This window comes from Strigops habroptila, chromosome Z (assembly GCF_004027225.2).
Source record: "Strigops habroptila isolate Jane chromosome Z, bStrHab1.2.pri, whole genome shotgun sequence".
Lineage (NCBI taxonomy): Eukaryota > Metazoa > Chordata > Aves > Psittaciformes > Psittacidae > Strigops > Strigops habroptila.
In genome coordinates this window covers 14,256,246-14,281,653 of record NC_044302.2, presented here as the reverse complement: position 1 = coordinate 14,281,653, position 25,408 = coordinate 14,256,246, and the positions used below count along the sequence as shown (strand labels likewise).

Sequence of the window (25,408 nt, the reverse complement as noted above, 5' to 3'; positions counted from 1 at the left end):
TTCCTACTTGGCAATTATGAGAGAGCAGTTGTCATCTTACTGAGGTCTATCTATTCTATCAGAAAAACCCACACAATGCAGGGGTCACAGACAACCTTCTACTGAGGTGTCTTTTGAAAGAGGATGTGTTTTGAAAATCCTTTTAAATTGCAACTCTTTCAGTTTCCATAATTATTCAAGTCACATAAAAGAATGACTTAGCATATTTATAACCCCTTTTTGCACTTTCAGATTTAAGGACATGTATTTTCTAATTTAAAAAAGAGGTATGCATAAATAATAGGTATGGTTTTAGTGCCACACAGAGAATCCCTGACAGGGTTTGCAATGCTGCTGGTGCCAGTGGTTGTGTGGTATCAGGGAACTGAGCAGCGTTTCCCTCCTACGAGCCGTGATTATGGGTGGCTCAGTCACAGCACTTTTGCACGGCCGTGCGCGGGGCTCAGCCACGTGTGGGCACGCTGGGTACTGAGCAAAAAGGAACCAGGAACCCTCCTCTGCCAGATTTTGGGGAAATGGGTCTTGGCGGATGAGCAGGGAAAGCGACTGTCACAGGCGGCAGAGTGGGAAAGGGGGAGAATGGCTTCCGTATGGAGCTGTTGGGTATAGCTCCAGGGCTGGAGCCCAGCCTGGGCACCAGCAAGAGCAGGGGCTGGATTTGGATACCCATAATAAGGCTCTGTGGTAGGGAGCAAGTTGCTGTGTGTGGACCGTGGCTCTCAGGGGATGCTGCATGTGCACTGAGGGTGCGACTTGCTTTTCCACACTGGTTCCTTTGCTAGTAAGGAGACCATATGCAGGTGCTTGTGCTAGTCACCAACCAGGCCACACTAGCTCTTGTGTTCAGAAAATAACTCCATCGCAGAGACCCAGGCAGTCCCTCCACAAGAATCCGTGGCGGGGAGCAGCCCCTGTCCACCAATGCCCATGTTAGCAGCAATCAACAGCAAGCCCCTGCAAACAGTCTGTAATGACACTGGGATCTGCAAAGGCTTTTATCAAATCAGGGTAAGATTAGTTGAAATCCACTTCTGTGAAAAGAAAACACTTCAGTGAAACAAAAGCTGCTGTTAGAAGTAGCACTAGAGCTTTGGGTTTAGACAAGGTTTAAATTTCTACCTACTATGCAATTCGAAATTGGTTTGTCATAAATAATGTTCATGTCCACAAAAACAGCCTGAGAGTCCAAGGGCTATCTGAACTGACACATGCTTACAGGCTTTTTAATGCCAGCATATAATGTGAGCTTTTCCCTAAAAGAATCGAATGCTTTTGGCAAGTTTGAAAAGGGAGATGACTCATACTGTATTGTAAGTAGTCAAATTAAGACCTCCTCTGCTCCTTCATAAACTCTTCTGGAAACCTGCCTATGCTCTAAAGGCCACAGGCTGTTTTATTCTATCTTTCATTATAAAAAGAAGATTGAGAAGCGACTCAATTATAAGTATTTTTTTCATGGGAAGAAAAAAGGTATTAGGAAGCTTTCTCATCTACCAGGGAAATATGTCAGAAGGACCAGTGTCTGAAAACTGAAGGGGATATTGGAAATAAAGCAGTCATTTCAAAGTACCAGCTGGAACCCTCTGCTGGGATTCATGATGAGTTCTACCTGTCTTGGTGTCTTCAGGCCATTGCCAGATGTCTCTCAATGATATTCCTTAGTTATGTAGCACCTGTTAATCAAAGTATAAGCATTAAACTTAATGCAAGTTTATTTTGGTGGACTGGTAGCTTTTGCTGTGTGAATTGGGATAGCTGATCTAATAGTCCTTTCTTGCGTTGACACCTCCAGACCTATGTATTGTACTTCCTTGCCCGTCGCAGCTGGACTGCAAAACATACTTGATGCAAGAAGAAATTACTGGTTCCTTGATTTTTCTAGCATTTCAGTTGTATAACAAAGCACTGTTCCAACAAAATAACTCTTGCAACTAAAGCATTCAGTACTTCATTTCCAAATAGTATGTGGTTGCTCTTACTATTGCTACATTTAGAGTTAATATTCTCCAAGGTCTGAGTTTGTGCAGCATTGAAAATGCACTGCAGCTGTGTATACTAAGAGGTGGCTGCCTTCAGCCTTGCCATTGCAAAGGGGACTGTCCTGTGTGCCTGTGCAGTCCCTTGGACAATGGCAGGTCTGTCTCATGCAGAGCTGAGTGTCTGTAGGTACCGAAGATCTGCTTTGGTGGGAGGGAGCAAACCAGATCATAGTGTAGGGTAATTTGGGGGAAGATCCACTTCAAGCATAGCTTTGCTATAGCGTTTTATAAGAATAAAATGGGACACTGCTGACTAGTTAAAGCTTATTAGCTGGGTGGTTATTATATCATGTGTATACTGAAAATAAAATGATCTTCTACTGTAGCTAAACTACTTCAGCATGGCTTGAGTACAGCTCTGCTCCTGCTGTGTGACTCTCTGGACCCAGCAAGCTGCATATAGTGATATTTGAATTCATCAGTGCTTCAAAAGAACATTAAAATTTAACAAGTACATTTAACTAAAAAAAATCTATATCTAAATAGCATTGAGGTAGTGATAAAAAGGAGGCAATTCAGGCCAAGATATTGCATTAACTTCCCTGTGAATGGACCTTTCAGACAGCACGGAGCCAGGTTGAAGTCACTCCACTAATGCCAGTTTCTTTACTCAGAGTGCATGGAGCCTTGGTTAGAGGGGTGTCAAGAGCCTCCTCTTTGACCTTAACACGCTTTTTTTTTTTTTTTTTAATAAGTTTAAAAAGGAAAAAACCCAACCCAAACCCAAAATCCCACTTTTTGGGGGATTAGTACTACAAAGGTATTTTTCTATCGTCCTTCTGGAAAGCTTTTTTACCTCCCCAGTAGGTCCATTGAACCTGGGCAAGAGCATGACCAAACCACATACTACTCAAACTTTACCAGTGACTTTACTAAGGTTAGTTGCTATCTCCGTAATAAGTGAATTTTACATGTTTTAGGTGGGGTACAAGTTCTGGAATATTAGAAAAATACTAATTCCATGTAGCTTTGCATGATTCCTTTAAAATGTTGTCGTGGTTTAACCCCAGCCAGCAACTAAGTACAAGAAGAATGACAAAGTCTGTCCCTTGCTACCTTCTTCCCCCCCCCCATGCTGAAATACCTCTGAAGTGCTAAAGGAACAAAGCCCAGACACCTTGAATTCTTTAAGTCATGGCTGAAATTAAAGTGCTTACACAATATTTAGAGTACTCTGCAAATACTGAGTCACCTCAGTGAGTTGTCAGTTCTCTTATAAAAATCACTGGAAATCATTGTGTGATTTACTCCCCTGGCAGTTTACCTAAAAATAAAAATCGGACCCAGATTTCCTCAAAGCCTCCACTTCTCAGCTGACTCAAAACTGAAAGTTAGTAGTGAAAGCTGCTGCCTGACAGTTTTAAATCCCTTTTCCTATGCAAGCCAGAGGTATGCAGGATTAGTGGTTCCTGGGGTGTGCGGGAGCTCTGAGCACAGCCATCTGCACAGGCCATTCCCACCTAGGAGTTCTATACTGCTGTGCTTCCACATGCCTTTTGTCTCAGAAAAACAGTGCAGAATTGCAGCTGAGGCATTGTGGAGCAACATCTCTGCTATAGGAGTCTCCTATTTGGCTTCTGAGTGATAGCAAGGTTAATTAATAGGCTTGGCTATAAAGAAGGGCTGGAGCAGAGCTTGTTCTGCTTGGTGTACTGCTCTTTACAGCTGTAGGATGAATAATACATCCTCCATCCAAGAGCAAGGCATCTACAGATGCTTACACCCAAGTTTCCAAGCTATACATGTCAGGACAGACATGGTGGGGCTATAAAGACTTATGCACGCTCTCTTTTGGGGACATATGGGTTAAAGCAGAGACTCAGAATAAGAGCCTGGCTCTATTGAAATGAGTGGCAAAAGTCCCATTTACTCTGGATTGTCAAAATGATCTGTAGAGCCCCTGAAGATTTGTGTTCTGTTAATAATTATTACTTCTACATAAAAGTAAACTTCTATATTTAAAACGTATAACTTGGCAACCACAAAGTGCATATGTCTATAATGAATAACCGTGTGAGCCTATTACTCCAGCTCTCCTCCATTCTCACTCCTTCCTCTGTTTTACCTGCTATTCATCTGTCTAAATTTCAGACTATAAGGTCTTCTGGGCAAAGACCATTTTTTCTGCTGGCAGAGCAAAGCATCTCAGTGGCTCTGTGTTAAATAAGGCAAGTATTTTAAACCTTGGGAAACAAATGTTCATGCATTTGACAATTTCAGAACATGAATGCAAGTGATCAGGCATGCGTGTCTAGAGATGTGCTTTCTACATACACATATTGTTTTCTTTTAAAGACATCTGCATCTACTGAATTCAGTCCAGAATCTGGCCTAGAAGTTTACCGTTATTGTGCCTCAATTCAGCAAAGCGTGACTGCAGGGAAACTTAAGAATACATGTAAGTGTTTTGTTGGATGGAGGCCTTTAAGATTTTGTGCACTTGAGCTCTTGTAATTTTAAAATGAAACATATTATTGAAAGTCTTCAGTTCCTTGTTCTGTCACTTTCTCACTTATTTTTATTATATATAAATACATGTCTCCTAAATTCTAATGCATTTGGGAAAAATCAAAATACATTGAAATCAAACATAAAAATAGGATCTGCTCTTTGCTGAACTACAACAGTATCCTCTGTTCACCAGCATCACTTTTGTATGGAAACAGCAGCTCCCCTATCATAGCCCTCATGTCAAAAACTTGGTTTTTAGCCAAGAGCAAACGTGTCTGCTCCAGCGCTGGGGGTGCTTCATGCCATACCTCCTTTGCTTCCGGAGAATGGCAAATGCTGCTGCATCTGCCTTTCACTGTGCTACCAACACTGATTAAAAATCTTTTTGAGCAGGTGTTTAGAAGTGCTGACCGTCCAGTTGTGCTGCCATGGGCAATGATGTTTTGGCTGTTGGTTGGGCTTTCCTTTGGGCTAGGTATAATCTTCCATGTAAATTTTAAACCATGGAGATTCTTGACCAAGGATGCTGCTAGCTGTTGCTGTAGCAGAGTGGTTCACAATACCAGGTTTGCATGGTATTGTGAAACAGGAACAAGTTAAGATGGCCAGGCAGTACTTTTCTTGCAGTGTAATACAATAAATCCATATAAATGGACATAGATTAAGGCTCATCTTGTAAATTGATATGATGCCCAGTTCAGGTTGATTAAAACAGTTTGAATATCTCCAAAACTTAGTCCACTAGATCAGTTGCATTTGATACACCAAAGGATGTGGAAATACCTATTTTTCTTTCACACAGGAGTCTAATCAATCCTAATTTGTTGTGTTGTATAAAATTGGATCCATTTGTATGTGTGTCCTGAAATCACAGATGGTATCGTTGGAAGCGTTCTCCTCTTTGGGGTCCGTAACTGCTGGGGCCTCCTCACTCAGGTTCGTTCAAATACTTGTAGTTTACAACATTCCACACAATATGCACTTACTTAAAAAATCTTTTTTTTGCTTTTATCTTCTTCTAAGTAATGATGACAAACATCTAGTGGAAATCTTCAGGGGTCAGAAAATATGAAGCTAACTGGATTTGCTACTTTTCCTTTGCTAAAGATGCTGTGTGAATTCAACAGCAGTAAAAAGAGCAGGATTAACACCACTGAGCCTGCAGACCTCCATTTTAAGTGCCACCTGCAGTGGTGGTTTATGAGATGAGGTTTGCTCTCCTAGAAGTTATAATGAGACCACCCAGCCCCGATTACATATGCCACGGATTAGAATTCAGATGGTAATGATTTCTCACTACTACCGAGGCCAGATTTGATCTGGTGATGGAAAAAAAGCGTTCAAATTGTGCTACGAGTCTGCTCAGCCTAAAGCTGAGTTTCCAGAGAAACTTTCTTAGACAAGTCATCTGAATTCTTGTCCCTTGAGGAGAGTCCCTGATAACGTAAATGCTTCCACTGAAGCCATGAGGACCATCTCAGTTAGTGGGACTGCGTGTTTAAGAAAGGGCATGCAGGAGTAAATTGTAATATGATTTGGTTTTGTAGCAGCAGAGCGGTTTCTGGCTTACTTCAGTTCATCGTAGTCCTATCCCAGTTGTTTTCTTAAATAATGTAATGCTCAACATAATTTGGAATTGTACAAAGAAGAATTAAATGAAACTGGTAGGATATCAGGAAACCAGACATGTCTTTAGCAGCAAAATGCAGTGCTTTAGAATACAATAAATGTCAAGAAAAAAACCAAAAGGTGAAATGAAAGGTAAGTTGAATGATAGTGAAACGGGTTTAAGCTTGTCTAGGAAATGCCCTGTTTTGATACGAGTACATTTGTTAGAGTGTATAAATAAGTATATGTAAATATATGTAAATGGTTCCCTGAAGTGAATAAGAAATTACAATTCAAAGGATAGACAAAGTTATTAATTGAAAGTGATGATAAACCCAACTTTTGTAGTTACAAGCTTTACTTCAGCCCCAGAAACTGAGATAAAAAGTTTGGGAAGCAATTTCAGGCTCCCACTCCGGCTTGCTGCAGCATAGGAAAGAGAATCCACTTATTCAGGAGAAATGACACTTTATCACTTCGAAACATGACAGTGTGAAATACCCAATTAGCAGGCACGCCTCCTTTTGGGCCTTCAAACTGGAAACCAAAGGAACAGCTTTTTGAGAGTTTAACAGTGTCAAATGGGCCTTCTCTGACTACACCAAAAAAATATTGGCATATAACCTGCTCTTGATCAATAATTAGCAGAAAACCACACCAAATAACAAGTACTTAACAAAGCTGCTTCTGACTGAGACTTCTTCATGGGTCTGACCCAGGTGGCTCTTGCCTGGACCTGATGCACGACCTGTATTAAACACACTGTCCTGGGCCAAAGTCCAACAGCCTTATTTTAGCTTGCAAAAGTGAAATGCAGACATTCATACAAATTTTATGTGCTACCAGCTTTGGCTTTTGTGTGCAGACTGTGTGTGCATGTTTGCTGGTTCCTACATTGAAGAGACTGTGTGTCCAAACACTAGAAAAGTAGTTGTGTGTTTGCAGTGGGGAAGACCTCTAAACCTGTTCCCTTGGTCTGTATAAGGACTGCTCTTTCCCTTATACATCTCTGCTGCTTAAGACTCTCATCATCACCTGAGCAAATGAGTACAGGAGTAAACAGTTTGGGAGAAAGACATCCTTAAGGTCACAATCTTCTCTTTAGCAGATGTGTGAATTTGTTACTGTCTGTTTAACAAGCTAAAAGAACAAATTTCATAGTATCCTTCATCAAAACCTCAGCACTTGATTCTCCTATCACTAATGCAGGTATAAATCACCACGGAAGTCAACAGAGTTATACCAGCTTTAATTCTGGGACATATGAAAGGAGATTGAGGCCCTTAAGGTATTCAGCTATCTAGGCTATCTTTACTGATAAACTGCCATGATCAGAAAGCTCTCTTCCTTTAAAGAGAAAAGATGAGGGGAAAAAGCAAAGTGACACTAATCTTTTCTGAGTCCGGCTTTCCTCTTGGGTGTGACTACATGCAGCAAAGCTGGGGTTTCCAGGTGATACTAATCGAAGATGGCAGAAGCAACTACAAAGCATACAAATAAAGCATCCAAGTTTCATGTACTAAACCAACCAGGACAGTGTTCATGGTATAAAAGCTAGGATACAGTCAGCTGTGTTGCTGCGAGGGGTCTGGAGCTTTATTGCATGATAGTATCATCAAAATAAATCATTATTAGTAAACACATAGTAAGACTAATGCACCATGCACACTAATAGTTGGCTATCTTGTTTTCCAAAAATACCATGTGTTTTACACAAACGCTTTTTAGATCAGGAAATAGAATTTCTATACAGGGTCCCATCAGAAAGCTCCCTGAAGTCTCTTATCTTTGTAATGAGAAAAGGTGGGAAGGAGAAACATGCCAATGTCAGTATCATGTGCCGATGTTTCAGACCAACAACCATTTAAAAACCTCACTCTTTCTATGCCTGGAGAATGAATTTTGACTCCATTGTCATACTCCCAACAGAAAAAATACTGGTTGTTTCAGACTGATTTGACTGAAGGAGATGCAGGCTTTCACCATGGTTCTGCAAGCACTGCAGAGCTTCGCTCCTCTAAGTAGTTCCACTGAGCCCAGAGGAACTGGGTCTCCTTCCAGATTCACTGACGGAGAGAGGCTTATGGCATTTTTTTTTTTTTTTGCAAAAGGGTGTTCCAAAAGGACGTATCTGCAATCTTAAGAATTTTCATTGAAAAGTTAATAGTGGTCTTGTTCAGAATAAAACTTCTCGATAGGAAAAAATTCAATTACTGCTGCTGGAGCGGAGACAGTTTTTCTTAAATATTTGCCGGAGCACTTATCCTCCTGGCAGGTCACAGCAACAGAGAAAGGCTTTTAATCTTTAGCAACTCTTCAAATTACTTAAAGTTCAAAAATTCCTTTAAAGTTCAAAAGCATGCACGGTGCTACAGCCAGAATTATCTAAAATTCTAAGATGGACTTGTTCTTATGACATTTTGATTATTATTATTAGTTTTGATTATTATTACGAGTTAGATTTAACATGAGGATACTGTTTTAGGTTTTTTTTGTTCCAACTGCAGCAATTTCTTTCATAAACTGTCCATTAGGATAAGTGCTATGCCTTGATTCAAGTCGTGTAGTCAGCTATTGTAGAAGGCAGGCTGTCTACAACCACAGTGATGCACTATACTGTAACAATTGAGGTAAAAAAACCCCAAACCAAAACAAAAAACCAGACACCTGAAAACATTTAATTCAGACCCAGATCCAAGAAAAAACCCAACAGTTCCAGCATGACCACTTCATGACAGAAGACTGTTTTTGAAATCTTCCTGAAGCAGATCAGGCAGTCTGCTGTTGATCAGGGAAGTTCATTCACTGATCACATTATAAGACTGTCTCCATGTGCTGCTAACAGAGGTGGTCTTCACAGGTCACAGCCGGTTTTCCGAAGATGCACTCCTCTTGCAGGAGGTCTGTCTCAGGGTAACTTATTCTCCAACTCGATAATGATGAGCTCTTTCTTGTCACTTTTCCTCAGTACCCGTTCTCCCGGCAACTGTTGTTCTCTGTGTAGCTCTGCATGTATGTACACACACACGTGAGCTCCAAGGATGACCTGTTTCTTAACCCTCTTCTCCTTATCCATGATTTTTTTGTTGCAATCCATGCTTTTAGACTGAAGTTTCTGGTCTTGCAAAACAGGTGTCATGTTTTCACCTTTGTTTTTCCAAGCAGAAAGACCAGCTGAGGCATTTTCCCACATCTGTCTCCTCTTTTTGTCCTCTCCTTGTTTTTCTCTTCCCTTGCACCTGCCCTCTTTGTGGAGTGGTGAATGACATTTAAGGAGTATGGGAGAAGCCACAGACTTCTTTGCCAAAGAAGAATGTCATTGAGCCAAAGCCCTGGTGTGAGACTCTTTGCTGCAAACTTAACTTGACATCTCCAAAACTTTGCTTCTAATCCTCTGCTCTCACAGGCAGGGCTGACCTGTTTATATTAAAGCCAAAAATACGACACTGATTTCTCATTCTCAAAAGCTCATCCAACCTAGCTAGCTTGGGTTCTGGTAGGAGCTCTGCCAGCAGACACATCTTCGGCTACAGTACAAGCGTATCTGCTGACTGGTAAGCCATCCACTTGGAAGACAGCATGTAAGCTTTGCTTATTTGCCTTTCCCTTACTTAATTACAGAGAGTTCTTCAGAGTTTTCCCAAGGTTTTATGAAAATCATCACGTAGGTAATCTAAAAGATTTAATGTAGTAAACAAGTAAACAAACATCTGCAGCTTAGAAGGCCAAATTCCAATTTGATTTATTTTACATTCCATAGAATTTCATTGGTGACAATGGTTTTGTACAGGTTATAAGCACAAAAGAATGTGACCCACAGGCAGGCTTCGTGCTCCTCTTTGGCAAATGCTGTGTCCCATCTGTTTGTTACTATTAGAATATTTCTTCATTGGCAGATGAAAAACAAAATGTATAAAAGGATCCAATAAACTATTCCATACTACCCTCCGTACAACCAAACACATAGTCATTACCCTGGTAATGATGCAGCCTCTTACTTTGGCCAACTGTCAGAAGTCTTCAACGCAATACATTTAGTGACTAAATGCTGTACTAGCGGCATGGGAAATGGTGAAGTCTTTAGAACAGGAAACAAACAATTGCATGCCTTTACATTCTACTTAGGAACCAGTGTCTCGTGATAGAAAATTCCTACTTTGTGGCTCCTCTTGTTAGTTAAGTGCTTTTTTGTTGTGTCAGGAAAAAAAAAATATAATCTTTAAGATCCATTCCAACCCAAACCATTCTACAATTCTATGTTTCTACGTATCTGTATGTTGTGCATCTGTATTGTCTTCCAATCAAGTTGAGATGAAATGGAATCAAAATAGAGCATTTTAAAATGACCTCTATTTGTAGTATCTCTTCTGCAAGCCCTGTAAACTGGAGAAAAGTTTAGGAGAGGTTCTAAGCAGGCTGGAAGGGAGTTATTTACTACGAGCATTTAGAAGATTATGGATGTACTTATTTCATAAACCAAACTACCCAGCTGCAGTTGCAAATTTTTATTTGCAATATTGGAAACTGTATTAAAGTCTGGCTAAAAGCTAACTTCCAGCTTGAGTAACCATGCTTTGAAAATTGTTTCTAAGTTCCTCATCTGTAGAGCTTTGAGGCTCTTTAAGGGGGATGGGAACCTGGATTTAGAGAAGTACACAGCACATACTGTCTCATGTATATTACACAAACAGTTGTTTTGTGGTGCGTACAGGGTTAGTTCTGCTCATGGAAAAGAAATGTTTTGCACAAGGACACCCTCTGCCCTCACTGGTCTAACTGCAGGGAAGATGCACCTTTGCACCTCCACCTAGTGACATGTCTGCCAGTCCTTGTCGTGGAGACAGTGTAAGCCCCTCTGCTCCACTGGCAAACACATATGCTGGGTGTTCGCAACTCCCTGTTCACTCAAGGGAAAGGTGCAGCAGTAAACACAAGGTCTGTCTATAAGTGAACCCCTCAGTGTGGTGTTCCGTGTGTAGAAGTTAAAATACACCTGCTGCAATCACAGCAGGCACTCAAGCCCTATGTCAAGCGTCTTTAGCAGTGCTGTGCTCCAGTATGCTGTTGAAGTATGGCTCTACTCAATTACCAGCACGTTACTTTGGATGTGCCTCATGCCTTCGACAAAATCAACTAATGAATTTACTGCACATAAATTACTCTGTGGTAGTCCAAGAGGACCTGCATGCCACTCACTTCCCATGCAGTAACATTTTCATGTAGCCAAGCCTGAGTATTGCCTTAAATGATTTCAGTGCATCTAAATACATCTTGCAATCCTTCTGGTCATTGCAGCCTATTCTTTACTTACTGTCAGGCGTCCTGCCAGCATCAACTCTACAGAGCAGGGGCTTTGAGCAACCTGGTCTAGTGGAAGGTGTCCCTGACTGTGGCAGGAGGGTTTGAACTAGATGAGCTTTAAGGCCCCTTCCAGCCCAAACCAGTCTGTGATTCTTGAGATCAGTTATTGTAACATCACCTCCCTGTTACGAAAGACCTACAGTTCCGCCTATTTCGATTACATATTAGGAAGAAATTCTTCCCTGTGAGGGTGCCGAGGCGCTGGCACAGGGTGCCCAGAGAAGCTGTGGCTGCCCCATCCCTGGCAGTGTTCAAGGCCAGGTTGGACGGGGCTTGGAGTAACCTGGTGTAGTGGAAAGTGTCCCTGCCGGTGTCAGGGTGGTGGTACAGGATGAGCTTTGAGGTCCTTCCAACGCAAACCAGTCTGTGATTCTATGACTGCGGGCCGATCAAACCCCTTTACAGAGGGTGTCTTGATGTTCTGCACTCGAGGCCCGGGCCTGTGCTCCGAACAAGTGCAGGACCGAGGGCACCCGTGCCCGTTGGCGGGACTCGGGGTACCGGGGCCGCCACTCGCCCGCCGCGGCGGCGGAAAGAGCCGTCGGGGCCGCCGGGCCGGGCAGGGGGTGGGGAGCGCCCGCCTCTCGCGGCTCGCAGCCGGGTGCCTCCCGCGGGCGCGGCGGGCCGCCGGGCGGGCTGGCGGGCGGGCTGGCTGGCTACCCAGAGTGCAGCAGGCAGGCGGCAGCAGGCGGCGGCCGGCACCGAGCTGCCGGCGCTCTCCCGGCCCGCCGGCGCAGCGGGAGCCGGGCCCAGGCTGCGGCGCGGCCCAGAATGCGAGTGTGAGATGCTTCCCTCGGCAGCGGCGACCCGGGCCCAGGCGGCGGCGGCGGCGACGGCCCCCGTGTGGATGCGGCTCTGGAGCCGGCGCTTCGCCCTCCACAAACATTTCTATAGGACTCATTCGCCCTGCTGAGGAGATCGGCCCGGCCCGGCCGCCTGCTGCCCCTTGGCTCCCCCATCCGCGCCGCGAAGCGGCTCCCTCAGAGACTGCGGGCCCGGCCCGGCCCGGCCCAGCTCGGCGGGCATGGAGGCCCCCGGCGGCGCCTCGCCGCTCAGCCCCGCGCTGGTGAGCCGCCTCCGCCAGGAGCACGAAAAGGTAAAGGCCAAGGCCACCGGGCTGGGCCGGGCCGGGCCGCCGCGGGAGGAGGGGGCGCGGCGGGGGCCCGGGACGGGCGGAGGGGCGGGGAGGGTGGAGGGGGCGGTGAAGCGGCTCCCCCGGGGTTGGGGGCTCGAGGGGGGAGGGGGCGGCGGCGGCGGCCCCCGGGCGGCACGCGCCGGGGCCTGCGTGTCGCGGGCGGGCACGTGATGGCGCTGACGTCACGGCTGGCGGCTGAGGAGGGTCGTGGCCGCGATCGGTCCCCGGCGGGCGGGGGGGCGGGAGTGGGACCCGGGAAACCAGCCCCGGTAACGGAACGGGCCGGGCCGGTGACACCCCCTCCGCACCGCCAGCCCGCCCGGAGGCCGCCTCCGCGGGGAGAAGGGGCGCTGGGACATCAGCTGTTGGCAGCGCTGTTGGTGCCGAACTGCCGGTTAAGACGGCGCACGCCAGACGGGGTGACCTGGGGCTGGCGGGAGCGGGGCCTGCGCTGTGCCCGCTGCCCGGGTGCTCGCCCTGACACGCCGTGGGGAGCACTGCAGCCCGCACGCTAGCAGCGTGCATGCCGGCACTCTCCCACACGTGTGTGTTTTTCACCCTCCTTCTGCTTTTCCGTGTTCCCTCCAGACACATAGGGCTGGTCACGCACTGTTGTGAAACACGGGCCTGCAGGTAGGCGCCGTGCGAGGCCCGGGCGGTGCCGCTGAGCTGGGTCATCTCCTGGCCTGACTTGGAGAGGTGGTGGATCAAAAATTCATGCCTTGGCTTAAAAAACATTGATTATGTTTGAAACAGGTTTGAAAGAGCCAAGCAGAAATGATTCCTGGGACTTCAGAGGCTGGTTCCACCTATGGCTGTAGTTCAAAACTTGAGAAACCTTTCCATGCAGGTTATAGTCGTGATCTGAGGCGAGTGGGCACTGCTAATGTTAACAAGTGGGACCTTGGGCTGGTAGGTCACAGCCTTGCAGTGAGGTCTGTGTGGGTGCAGGAGGAACTCAGGGGAACATTGAGTGCATCCCTGGCACATTTGCCCAGTCACCATGCCTTTCCATTTTTCTGCTCGTTTTTCTCAGACGATTAAAATTTCTTAGGGCTGCTTCTAAGATGCACCTTAGAGAGCTCCTCGGTTATAACCGAGAACTTCAGTCTGTATTGCTTTGTCATGTGCAGCTTTAGTTGAGAGTAAGAAAACTGGGTAGCACATACATAAAATGTGCGTTGCCTGGAATACAGTGTGCAGGAGTGTGTCTACTTTCGAACAGCTTACTGTCACTACTAAGTAATCTACATAACCATCTGACCCTTAATATGGATGAACAGTAAGAGGATCTGCTGGAATACTCTGTGTCACCCATTCTGTACAGATAGTAACCTGTTATACCAATAATTGGTGATAGTAACTCATCTGCTTGGGCTCCTTCAGTTAATTTTCAAGGTGGTAGGATTTGGTGAAGAGTAGTTTCTCTGGTACATTAGTGTCAGTCAGGCCTAAGGTGTCAGTCGTAACCACGTAGAACTATGCACCGTTCATGGTAAGACCCCTCAGTAAGCAAGTTTAAGACTCTATTCTTAAACAGATCTGCTCCAGTGGAAAAGAGGCCCAGGAGACCATTAATTAAGCCTCTCTTAGGCTGATGTACCAAAATTATATTTTATCATAGGGAAACTTTACATAATTTCTGCAAATTTGCTAAAAAAAAAAAAAATGGAACACTTCAGCTTCAATATGAAATTACACTAAAGAACTACATATCTTGGTTACAATGGAGTGTCATGATGAAGATATAGTAGACTTTGCTTCTATGCAATGAATATATATAATTGGATTACAACAGTATTTTCAGTTAGGAAAATATTGTATTTTAAGATGGAGGAGGTCTTTTCATTTCAGCTGCCTCTTTTCAGAGATTCATATTTTTCTCACAAAATTACTGAAGTTGAAGGCTTATGTTTTGGGCTTAGCACAAATATGAGGGAGAATCAGTTATGCTGTATTTTGGTAGACCAGTAATGGTAGTATGAGCATCATGGCAAATAGTCAAGTTATTTAGCCAGAACTGTATCTCTATATAACAGCATTTAAGCAGGCACATATATTTTCTTTAATTACTGTGATGTTGTGCTGTCCCAGTGATGCTTGATTAAGTATAAAGAAACCTATTTATTCCCATTAGTCTGAAGGCAGCCGTGAGTGTAATAGTGAAATACGGCATTACCTATCTGCAGAATTAATATTTGAATCATGGTTGATTATTTTAACATCCAGGCCACTGTGCAACCCTGGTTCTGCTACGAGTTTGAGCTTTTAAGTGCTAAAGAGCTGCTCTGGAGAGCACGTGAGCTGAGGCTTCCTTCCTGTTTGAGAATATTAAAAGAGCAGGATGTTCATGACTTTCTATCTTTAATCTGATTGAGGCTGCAACTTCCAGGTTTAGGACCCCTGGTGAAAAGTAATTTTAATTCTTGTTTAGGACTGCTTGCTGGTTGGACAGATTTCATCTTGTTAATTTGTAGCAATGGCAAGACCAAACTGTTAGAAGCAATTTTCAGTGCTCCCACGAAAGGCACTTTGTATAAAAACATGACTTAGAATGTGTATCTTGGGGATAAATTATAGAAGAATATCTAGTAATTTTCATGATAAAGACCATCACTGGAAGCACAGTGCCTGTGTAAAGTTTTGAATATTTCTGTAAGAAGAATATAATGTATGTGTCATGGATTACTTGCAAAAGCAATATATGTTAGCTGGAAATACTGTTTTAAATCTGTTGCAAGTTAGTACAGGAATTATAAAATGAATATTTAAATAGGTGGATTCTCATGCCATAGAGCCTGCGTTTAAACGTAATATTTGATATACATCTATGTCTACAATCGGGTGGGTTGGGATTACTAACTGATTGGAAGTTGACAAATCAGATCTGTATGATTTGGTGCGACTTGTGTAGACAGTGAATTTACAGTACAGTGGGCTCATATGTTCTATAGTTTCTGAGAAATGCAAGGAAGGTACGTGTAATGGGAGACATTACAGAACCAACTAGACCCGAGACGTTTGTATAGTGCAAACATGGGCATGGAGAATGTAAAGGAGGATTCCAGCATCAGCTGGCAATGTGATTTTTTTGTTTGTTTGGTTGGTTGGTTTTTTTTTGTTTTGTTTTGTTTTGGTTTTTTTTTTGTTTTTTTCTGGTTTTTGTTGTTGTTGTTGTTGCATTGCACTGACAAACATATTTGTTTATTTTCTTTTTAGGAAAGACTTTCCTTAAGACAAGAAAGTGACTCTCCTGTCACTCATCATGGCAACAAAGCACAATCAGATTTAGTGCTGCTGTTGCTGTAACTCATTGGCCATTGTATGTTATGACATATTCTTAATTTTTCTGAATTTTAATGGTTGATCTGGACGATCTTTAATTTCAAATTTGTTTTCAAGATCCTGGGTACTTGCAGTTTTTTAATGGTCAAACAACTTGTAGGTGGGTTATGGAGAAACAAATCACAGATTTGAATTTAGAAAGATTGGAACCCTAATCTTACATACTTTAAAACTGTTGTCTGCTTATATGAATTACTTCTGGGGGTAGTTGCTTCTATTTATGTCTTTTTCAAGTAGCATCTGTTCTATGAAATCAGCAACTTGTAGTTTTAAAGCTGTTCCTTCAATCTGAAAAAGAGCAGCAAGACCAAGTAGGGTCTTGTACACTTCATGCTGCTGCAGGAGTCACTGGAAATCTGGAAGTGCTTGCCTGCAGACTTGGCAGGTGAGATTCAATGTGCTTTCCAGTGCAGTGTTTCCCAGGGTGTTTCATTTTTTCCAGCCTACATCCATGTTAACAGGCTCTACAGAAAGCTTGGGTACGAGACAGCAGCGTAGTAGGACTTCAGTTTGCACAGTAACTACTTGAGAAAAGTTAACAGAGTGTCTGAAGCTTGGTTTGACATGTTCCTTTTTAAAGGGACCTGTCTGAAGCTTCTATTGGCCATATTCCTTTTTCAAAGGTACCTGGACACTTACCTCTTCAGAAACTTTTGGTGACATCCACTCCATCACATCCCGTGCTTTTTTTTGATAATAGTGGGTTCCACTAATGTTTTCTCATGCACTGCTTTCAAGTAAATAGGCTAATTCAGTCATTATTTAGAATCTTTCAATGAAATACTTAGTTTCTCCAGTGTTAATTGATCATGACTTTTACTTTTTATAGTTAATACTTGTCTATGTTCTTATTACCGTGCCTTAAATACTCACTGGTGTATATAGTGTCAAGAATTGTGAAATGAATTATCAGATCTTAAATATTTTTTTTTTTAATGGTAATTAAAGTAAAAAATTCACAGAAGAGTTTAAAGAGTGTCGCCTTTATTTTGGAACAGGCAAGTCTGTATGTGTTCTGCCTCACTGGTAACTAAACCGCTAGCTCGGAGCTTGCTCTCTTGAGGGCCTCAGAGCAGCAGTTGAACAGGGCCTTCATTTTCTTGTAGTGGGGTGTTAGGACACCAGGCTGCATTGTGCAGTTGCTGGTTTTGTGGTTCCTCTTGCCTGTTTGCATAGGCTGCCACTTCACTATCATAAAAAGGGTGAACCTCTCAACCACTTTTGTACTAATTTTTGTGATCAGCCTACTGGGGGTAAGAGGAATCCAGTAGCACACACAAAATGGTTGTGTCGGATGCCAGCATGAATGTGGTGGGGAGGTGCAGAGCCAGTGATGGGTGAAACTGGGCTGGCCCTTTGAGCCGCAGCCGCAGTCGTACCAATTTAGAGCAGTTGTGAGCAGCAGCCTCAGTCCCTTGTTCAAAAATTCTCTTAATGGGCACTTGAGTTATCCAGGAAGGAGATGATTTCAATTTGGTGAGCAACTTTTTAATCTTACTTTTTTTTTTTTTGTGACCACTTGTTTCCACCTTTTAGCAATTTTAGGGTGGCGCATTTGTGATGCTGCTCAGTGACCTGGGTTGGGATCCAGCTTAAACACAAACTTTATTGTTAACTCTTTTGCTTTTTTTTTTCCTGGATTATTGTTCAGCCAGTGTGGTTCTCTAATATATTTGGTTCTGTAGCATCACAAATATCTGCCAGCAGATTGTGTTGGGTTTGGAAACATAAGACAGTGGAGCTGAGTAGCTACAGACAAGAAGGGGTGAGTTTACTCAGGATTGCAGCTGAATGTTGAAGCACAGCCTGAAGGTATGTCTATGAGGCAGGTGCCATGGCTCATGGCAATTTTAAGCTAGTTAACTTGGGTATTGCTAGCAGCATAGTCATTGCATCAGAGGCTACATCAAAGCTTGCAAAACCTGCTGGAGGTGTTTGGGGAGTTAGGTCGTGGGAGTTCTATGCTTATGTTGGTCTGCTGCTGTCTTGGTACCTGAGCTAGCTTGGGTATTTTGATATAGCTACATGAATGCATTTAGGTGAAATAAGTTAAAATATTAAGGTACAGGTTCCTTAGCGCTGTCTCCAGATGCAGTTACATGACATGGATGCTGGCTTGCTACCAGTGAAAGGTGAGAGTTTGTGACTCTCTTGGACCAGTTTAATTAGTTCAGAGCTAATTAAACTCACCCTCTTAGCAGAAAACATCCTGCTGCCTTTGGGAGTTTTGCTTGGTTTGTGAATTGAAATGACTCCCAAAGGGGACTGACACGCAGCAAAACAGCCCAGAGGTGTTGGGAGCTCAGGGTTGGATGTGAGCGGGAAGGGTGCTTGTTCCTGCGAGGTGACCCTGCCTGCCTGGCTGTCCCATGCTTACCTGTGCCCTGTTTACTGCAGGGTAACTCCAGGTGATGTGTCTACGTGACCTAGAACTGTGGTCACAACATAAAAAATAGTCTTCAGAGGGCAGGATTTCCAGTGGCAAAGAAGAGATGCGGCATTTACTGTCCGCTTTATAATTTTTAGATTCTTCAAGTAGAATTTTTGAGCTCCAAAAATAATTTTTGTCAGAACTTAGTCTTTATTTATTGATAAATAATAGTTGTGTACTACTTTTACTGCAAAACTGAGATCCACTTTTGTGTACACAATATAAAAATAGTAGATCTTCACTTGTTTTCTTGTAGAGAAAGGTAAAAAATGTGATTCTATTTCTAAATTAGATTTTTTCCTTTAGAAAGAAATGTTTGCTATGATTCAAATTTCTTTCAGTCTCTTCTTTTACTTCAGTATTGTTCCCAAACACATTTCTTCGAAAGACAAGTTTCCACCCAAAGGGGGATTTATGTTAATTATTTGTTGAAATGTAGTATTTTTGAGTAATATGATATAATAAATGGGTGCTCAGAAATGCTTTCTTCCTTTTCCATTAAATCATACAGTGTGCCAACAGACTGAAGAACTTTTAATAGTTTTATTTCATTTTTTGAATGAAAATGAGGCTCTAGGAAAAATAATTGTGCGGACAGGCGGCCTGGGAAGAATATAGGAGCATTGCCCGGGAAGCTAGGGACCAGGTTAGGAAAGCTAAGGCCCAGCGAGAATTAAGTTTGGCAAGGGATGTAAAAGATAACAGGAAAGGATTCTGTAGATACGTAGCAAATAAAAGACAGACTAGGGACAATGTAGGCCCTCTCCAGAAGCTATCAGGAGAACTGGCTACCATGGATTTGGAGAAGGCTGAGGTTCTTAATGACTTCTTTGCCTCAGTCTTCACCAGCAAATGCTCTGACCACACCACCCAAGTCTTGGAAAGCAAATGCAGGGACTGTGAGAATGAAGGCCTTAGGCCCACTGTAGGAGAGGATCAGGTTCGAGACCATCTTAAGAACCTGAATGTGCACAAGTCCATGGGACCTGGTGAAATCCATCCACAGGTCCTGAAGGAGCTGGCGAATGAAGTTGCTAAACCACTGTCCATCATATTCGAAAAATCCTGGCAGTCAGATGAAGTTCCTGATGACTGGGAGAAGGGTAATATAACCCCCATTTTCAAGAAGGGGAAGGTGGAAGACCCGGGGAACTACAGACCAGTCAGCCTCACCTCTGTGCCTGGCAAAATCTTGGAACAGTTTCTCCTGGAAAACATGCTAAGGCACATGAAAAACAACGAGGTGGTTGGTGACAGCCAACATGGCTTCACTAAGGGGAAATCCTGCCTGACCAATTTGGTGGCCTTCTATGATGGAGCCATGGAACTGATGGACAGGGGCAGAGCAGTTGACGTCATCTACCTGGACTTGTGCAAAGCGTTCGACACTGTCCCGCACGACATCCTTGTCTCTAAATTGGAGAGACATCAATTTGATAGATGGACCACTCAGTGGATAAAGAACTGGCTCGATGGCCGCACGCAAAGAGTTGTGGTAAATGGCTCGATGTCCAGTTGGAAACCTGTAATGAGTGGTGTCCCTCAGGGATCAGTGTTGGGACCGGTCCTGTTCAACATCTTTGTCGGCGACATGGTCAGTGGGATTGAGTGCGCCCTCAGCAAGTTTGCCGACGACACCAAGCGGTGTGGTTTGGTTGATACGCTGGAGGGAAGGGATGTCATCCAGAGGGACCTTGACACGCTTGTGAGGTGGGCTGATGCCAACCTAATGAAGTTTAACCAAGCCAAGTGTAAGGTCCTACACCTGGGTCGGGGCAATCCCAGGCACTGCTACAGGTTGGGCAGAGAAGAGATTCAGAGCAGCCCTGCAGAGGACTTGGGGGTGTTGGTTGACGAGAAGCTTAACATGAGCCGGCAGTGTGAGCTTGCAGCCCAGAAAGCCAACCGTATCCTGGGCTGCATCAAAAGAAGCGTGACCAGCAGCTCGAAGGAGGTGATCCTGCCCCTCTACTCTGCTCTCGTGAGACCTCACTTGGAGTACTGCGTACAGTTCTGGTGTCCTCAACATAAAAAGGATATGGAGCTGTTGGAGCGAGTCCAGAGGAGGGCCACGAGGATGAGAAGAGGGCTGGAGCACCTCCCGTATGAAGACAGGCTGAGAGAGTTGGGGCTGTTCAGCCTGGAGAAGAGAAGGCTGTGTGGAGACCTCATAGCAGCCTTCCAGTATCTGAAGGGGGTCTACAAGGATGCTGGGGAGGGACTCTTCCTTAGGGACTGTAGTGGTAGGACAAGGGGTAATGGCTTCAAACTTAAACAGGGGAAGTTTAGACTAGATATAAGGAAGAAGTTCTTTACAGTGAGGGTGGTGAAGCACTGGAATGGGTTGCCCAGGGAGGTTGTGGATGCTCCATCCCTGGCGGTGTTCAAGGCCAGGTTGGACAGAGCCTTGAGCCACATGGTTTAGGGCAAGGTGTCCCTGCCCATGGCAGGGGGGTTGGAACTAGATGATCTTAAGGTCCTTTCCAACCCTTACGATTCTATGATTCTATGTTAATTCTGTCTTTCTCCATCAGCAATTGCTGTGTAGTTTCCTAGAGGAAAAAATGAAAATTCATTTTAAATGTTTATCTTGCATGTGGCTTGTTACATCCTTGTTACCAAGAGATGATTAAATGCTTGACCATCCATTTGTGTTCTTCTGTAATGTAAAATCATATTGCAAACTGGTAATTTTGCCGGTAAAATTTCAGGGATTGGGGGTGCAACAGAGAAATCTCATGCATGAGTTGTGTGCAGAGCAGGTTTTGATACTGCAAAGATTTACAGATGGAGGCAGCTCTTGTGCGTGTATCAACTGCAGTGAACACTTGGATGTAGAAGGTTAAGCAGTTAAAACTGTACAGAGTCGGATTCATCTGAATTGGGTCAGTAATGGAAATTATCTTGGATTTATCATGAGCCTTGCAAATGTGGATCTGTATTTCAGAAAAGCAGCATCCTCTTCCGCTGTAGCTTGTGGAAGGTTCTGAACAACAGAACCAAGGTCAAGACTTGAGATACGTAAGCAGCCCAAATGTCAGGGACAGTCTCCTGAAGGCAGATCATTGGTTTTAGACTTTATTAGGCCCTTACTTTAATTACCACCTCATTACTTGCTCTGCTTCCACGAAAAGTATTCCATACTGTCATTTTCTCTAAGTAACTGGAAATGTGATTGAAAGGGATGTTTAAAGTGAGACTAATTCAAGATTAAATAGTCACAAATTATATTATTGCTACATGTAAACAAATTACTTGCATATCTGATTTTATTCAGATTACTTTTCAAGTGGTAAATAATGCTTTATCACTTATATAGTGCTCTTACATCTTTAGAGTGCTTTTCTCACATTAATTAATCATCATTAAACACTCTGAGGTGGGTAGGTTAATACTATTATCCCCATTTTGCAGATGAAGAAATGTAGACTGAGAGGTTGTGATTTGCTCAAGGCCATCTAGAAGAAATAGAATCAGAGCTGGGATTAGATCTGTGTCCCTAGCTTCTAATTTCAGAAGACCAGCCAGATTGTGAGCCACAGTTTTGAAACAAAATACTCAACTATGCATGTAGAAACAGCACACATCTATCTACTTGGTCTCTCAGATACCTGAGTTGCAGTTTTGTTAAACAGGAACTTTGCTTTTATGCCATGCCGCGTATTTCCACGTTAATAGCCACAAGTGTGGAAAAAGCCTCTCATTCATTCACTAACTCTTCCTAATCTGATGGGGCATTTTTATTTCCATTACTTTTGTTGAAATTAACTTTCAGATAAAGTACTACTGTCTAGGTCTCTAGATTTGCACATAATGGAGTAGCTCGATGCAGCAGGTTTAGCACTGGGACCCAAAACTGTCTGCAGATGGTATCAGTACCAGCTCTGTTGCTTACAGTTTTTCACGAACTGAAACATAAATAAACTTGCCTTATTGCTGTTCAGAACAGGTGAGAGAGAAGAATTAGCCTGTGCGTGCTAAATCAGTCACTTTTGTAGGCAGTGCCTAGCTGAGGAGTGGAGACATTCACATTCATGCATTCTATCTTGGAAAACTACCTAAATAAAACCAAATAATCTTGGACTAGAGAGGAGAGCAGAACTATTTGTGCACCACCTTGGTAATCAGAAGCATTACAGAGAATTCTTTTCAGCTGTTACTAATGGAAGCATGTGCAGAAGCAGCAGGTTATAAAAAATGAGGTGGAAGAAAGAGATGTCCTTGTATGTGAGGGTGAGGATCTTCTGGGAAGAGAAGGGGATAATGTGGAATAGGTTAGACACCTATGGGCGTGTACAGGTAAGAATCAGCTTTGTGCTACAGCATCCTTCTTGCCTGTCATCATTTCCACAGAAATACTGCAAGTGATGGTAATGCCTGGCTGCAGAGTCAGGAGATCTGGCTTCTGATCCTAGCCCAGTTCCAGTGTCAGTGGTTAAGTTACTCATCCTGCAAAATCAGTGCAGCACTTTTCCAAAGTGCTCTAAGCTTTAATTCATGGAAAAGTTTTTGAGTTCTTCAGATGAAAGATCCTGGAGAAGATGGGCTATAAATAGATAGATTGGAAAAAGAGAAATTGTTGCACACAAAAGGAATTTCCTGCCTTCAGACAGCTAATGAAGTGTTTGGCTGAACGGTATGAGTTGTTTGAGGGTGATTTGTGGTCACTAGCCTGCAAGCTGCCCTGGGTTCAGATTGACATGGTGGAACTGGGGAACACCTGTGGGGTGATTGTAGGATTAATAATCCTGCTCTGCTGTGACTCTGATTGTGAAACCTGGAAACAAAGACATTACCTGAAATCAGCAATATATGCTTCCCTTCAAATAGCTCAGCCTGGTAGTAACGAAAGCAGAACCAATCTACAATCTCTTGCTTTACAGGTTTGTTTTTTAATCCAGAAAGAATTATGCTTTGGGTTATTGGTGCACAGAGGTGTGTTCTCCCAGGGCTGTCCCACGGTATGCCTCTGTCTGGCCAGGGGCTCAAGAAGCACTAAATTTTAAGAAGTTGCTGTTGGAGGAAAAAGAGGAAACAAGATATTTGCCCATTGGCTTTCTTTTAAGAGTATGGAATGTGTTTTCCAACAGTGGATTCTGTTTTAATAACCAGACCCGTGATTAGGTAATGCGAAGTTTGTGGCAAGAGAAGTTTAATAAATATTTTAGTATGCAGATAAGCCATTGATAAGCACATGCATTCACAAACTTCTACATTTTTATCCCCAAAAGGGGAGAATTCAGAGTTTGTTGGTACTGCTTCACTATGATGTCTTGGAAATAACGCGTAGTGGGTGGCTCTAGGTGTCCAGACAAACAGAACTCATATGAATAAACAAACAGGTCCTTTATTTTATTTACCCTGAAAGGAATTTTCATTCTTTAATTGTAACTCTAGATACAAATTATATGTGGAAGGTAGACTAATGATTTTCCTGTGTTTGATTAAAGGCAAAGAATCAAAGATTTGTTTATGTATTTATCTATTTGTTTCTTTGCTGTGATAAGACCAGTTGTTATCCAAACAGTGGGACTGACCTCATAAAGGACATATGTATAATTGATCTCCATCTGTTCTTCAATATTTATTCTCCAATTTTTTAATAGAGCTCAGTTCTAGAACTGCAGCCTGAAACATTTTTAAGGTGGTATATTTTAGCACTTCTGTAAAAGGTCTCGTTTTATGCTGGCCACTGAGACGAAAAGGTTTGTTGTGGGTTCCACCCTTTAGTATCCCTTCAAGAGAGATTATATCAAAGAAGAAGAATTAAATTAAAATTGATTGGTCTTATTGATTTTCCTTTTTCTTTCTTTCTTAAAGAGGATAAAGGGCAATGGAAACAGCGTATGCCCCTGTGCTGTTTTACTGATGGGCTATTTTTTTAAAAACATAAAAAGCATATGTGCCCAATTTACATATTTACTAATTAAAAAAGCTTCCTGGAAACATTAAGTAGACTATCTTCTCTAACCTTTAACATTATAGCTAATGGATATAGCCTGGAAATTTTCATAGGAGGTCCTCTAAATAATGTAAATGATTATGAATATGTAACTAGTTAATATGCAGCTATGAAAGGATTATCATGTAGAGGTTAATGAACATGCTGCTCTTCTGGTTTGCAGGGTTTTTCTTTTTGTGCTTTTAGTTCACTTCATGCATGGGAAGTCACGTATTGGGAATGGGAAGCTTCCTGTCTTTTCCATCTTCATCTGCAGTGGGGCATTTAAACCCGAACTTTCTTAAAGGATTTCATAAACATTTTTGTGTGCTAAATTATGTTGTGTGCTTCACAATCCTTACTAAACCTGAAAGGGTGAGAGATGTTGAATAGACTCTGACTCTCCTACTTGTATATGGTGGGTTCCATTGTGGGTTAGCATTGTACACAACGCTGTGTGATTTATACCTTTAATGGAAACTTTACTCTTAAAATGGGCTCAATAGTATGCATCAGATTTCTGAGTTGATATAATGTAGAAGTCTGTATGTTTACTCTTAATCTTAGCTTGCATGTTAAGGAAAATATTTGCTGGGCATTTGATTTATAGTCATTTAAAGCAAATGATAAATTTAAACTTGGCTTACGCGGGGCAAGCTACCTGGCTGAATTTCCTGATGGATTATGAAATGGCATAAACGCAAATGTAGAGCTGATCCTTTTCGTGTAAGTACTTTACTCTGTTTAAAGAATTATTAGCTCACAAAGTAGTCCTTGAGTAGGAAGCGCAGGGTCTGAGCTCTGTTCTGCAATAGATGCACATATGCTAACTGAAGAAAAAAAAAAATGGCCTTTCATCCTGTTGGGGGGGGGAAGAATTATCTGCTCCAGTGATTTCAGTAGTACTTGAATGTATGTTACTTTTTTCTCTGCAAATTTTCTCATTAATTGCTTTCAAATGTTAGCATTATTTTGGCTATAGGAAAAGCAAAATTTGTAAAGAAAAAATAATCTAGAAAATGCTTATAGTGAGAGGATGTCTAGACATATTTAATTGCCCCATGGCTTCATTGCATTTCATATAATTGAATGAAATT

At 42.9% G+C, this 25,408-nt stretch overlaps 1 protein-coding gene across 3 annotated transcripts in view; it reads left to right on the top strand.

Moving 5' to 3' along the window:
• The first annotated feature begins 11,783 nt into the window (after window positions 1-11,783).
• Window positions 11,784-25,408, top strand: part of URI1 (URI1 prefoldin like chaperone) — a 45,019-nt gene continuing 31,394 nt past the window's right edge. Inside the window, exon 1 of one of the 3 annotated variants that reach the window (XM_030511952.1) lies at window positions 11,784-12,555. In XM_030511952.1, coding sequence (XP_030367812.1) covers window positions 12,484-12,555 — 72 coding nt within the window. In that variant the 5' untranslated portion in view covers window positions 11,784-12,483. Of the gene's footprint in view, window positions 12,556-13,251; window positions 13,507-24,490; window positions 25,038-25,408 lie in introns of those variants that run through there. The other 2 variants (XM_030511951.1, XM_030511953.1) reach the window with 2 other exon arrangements.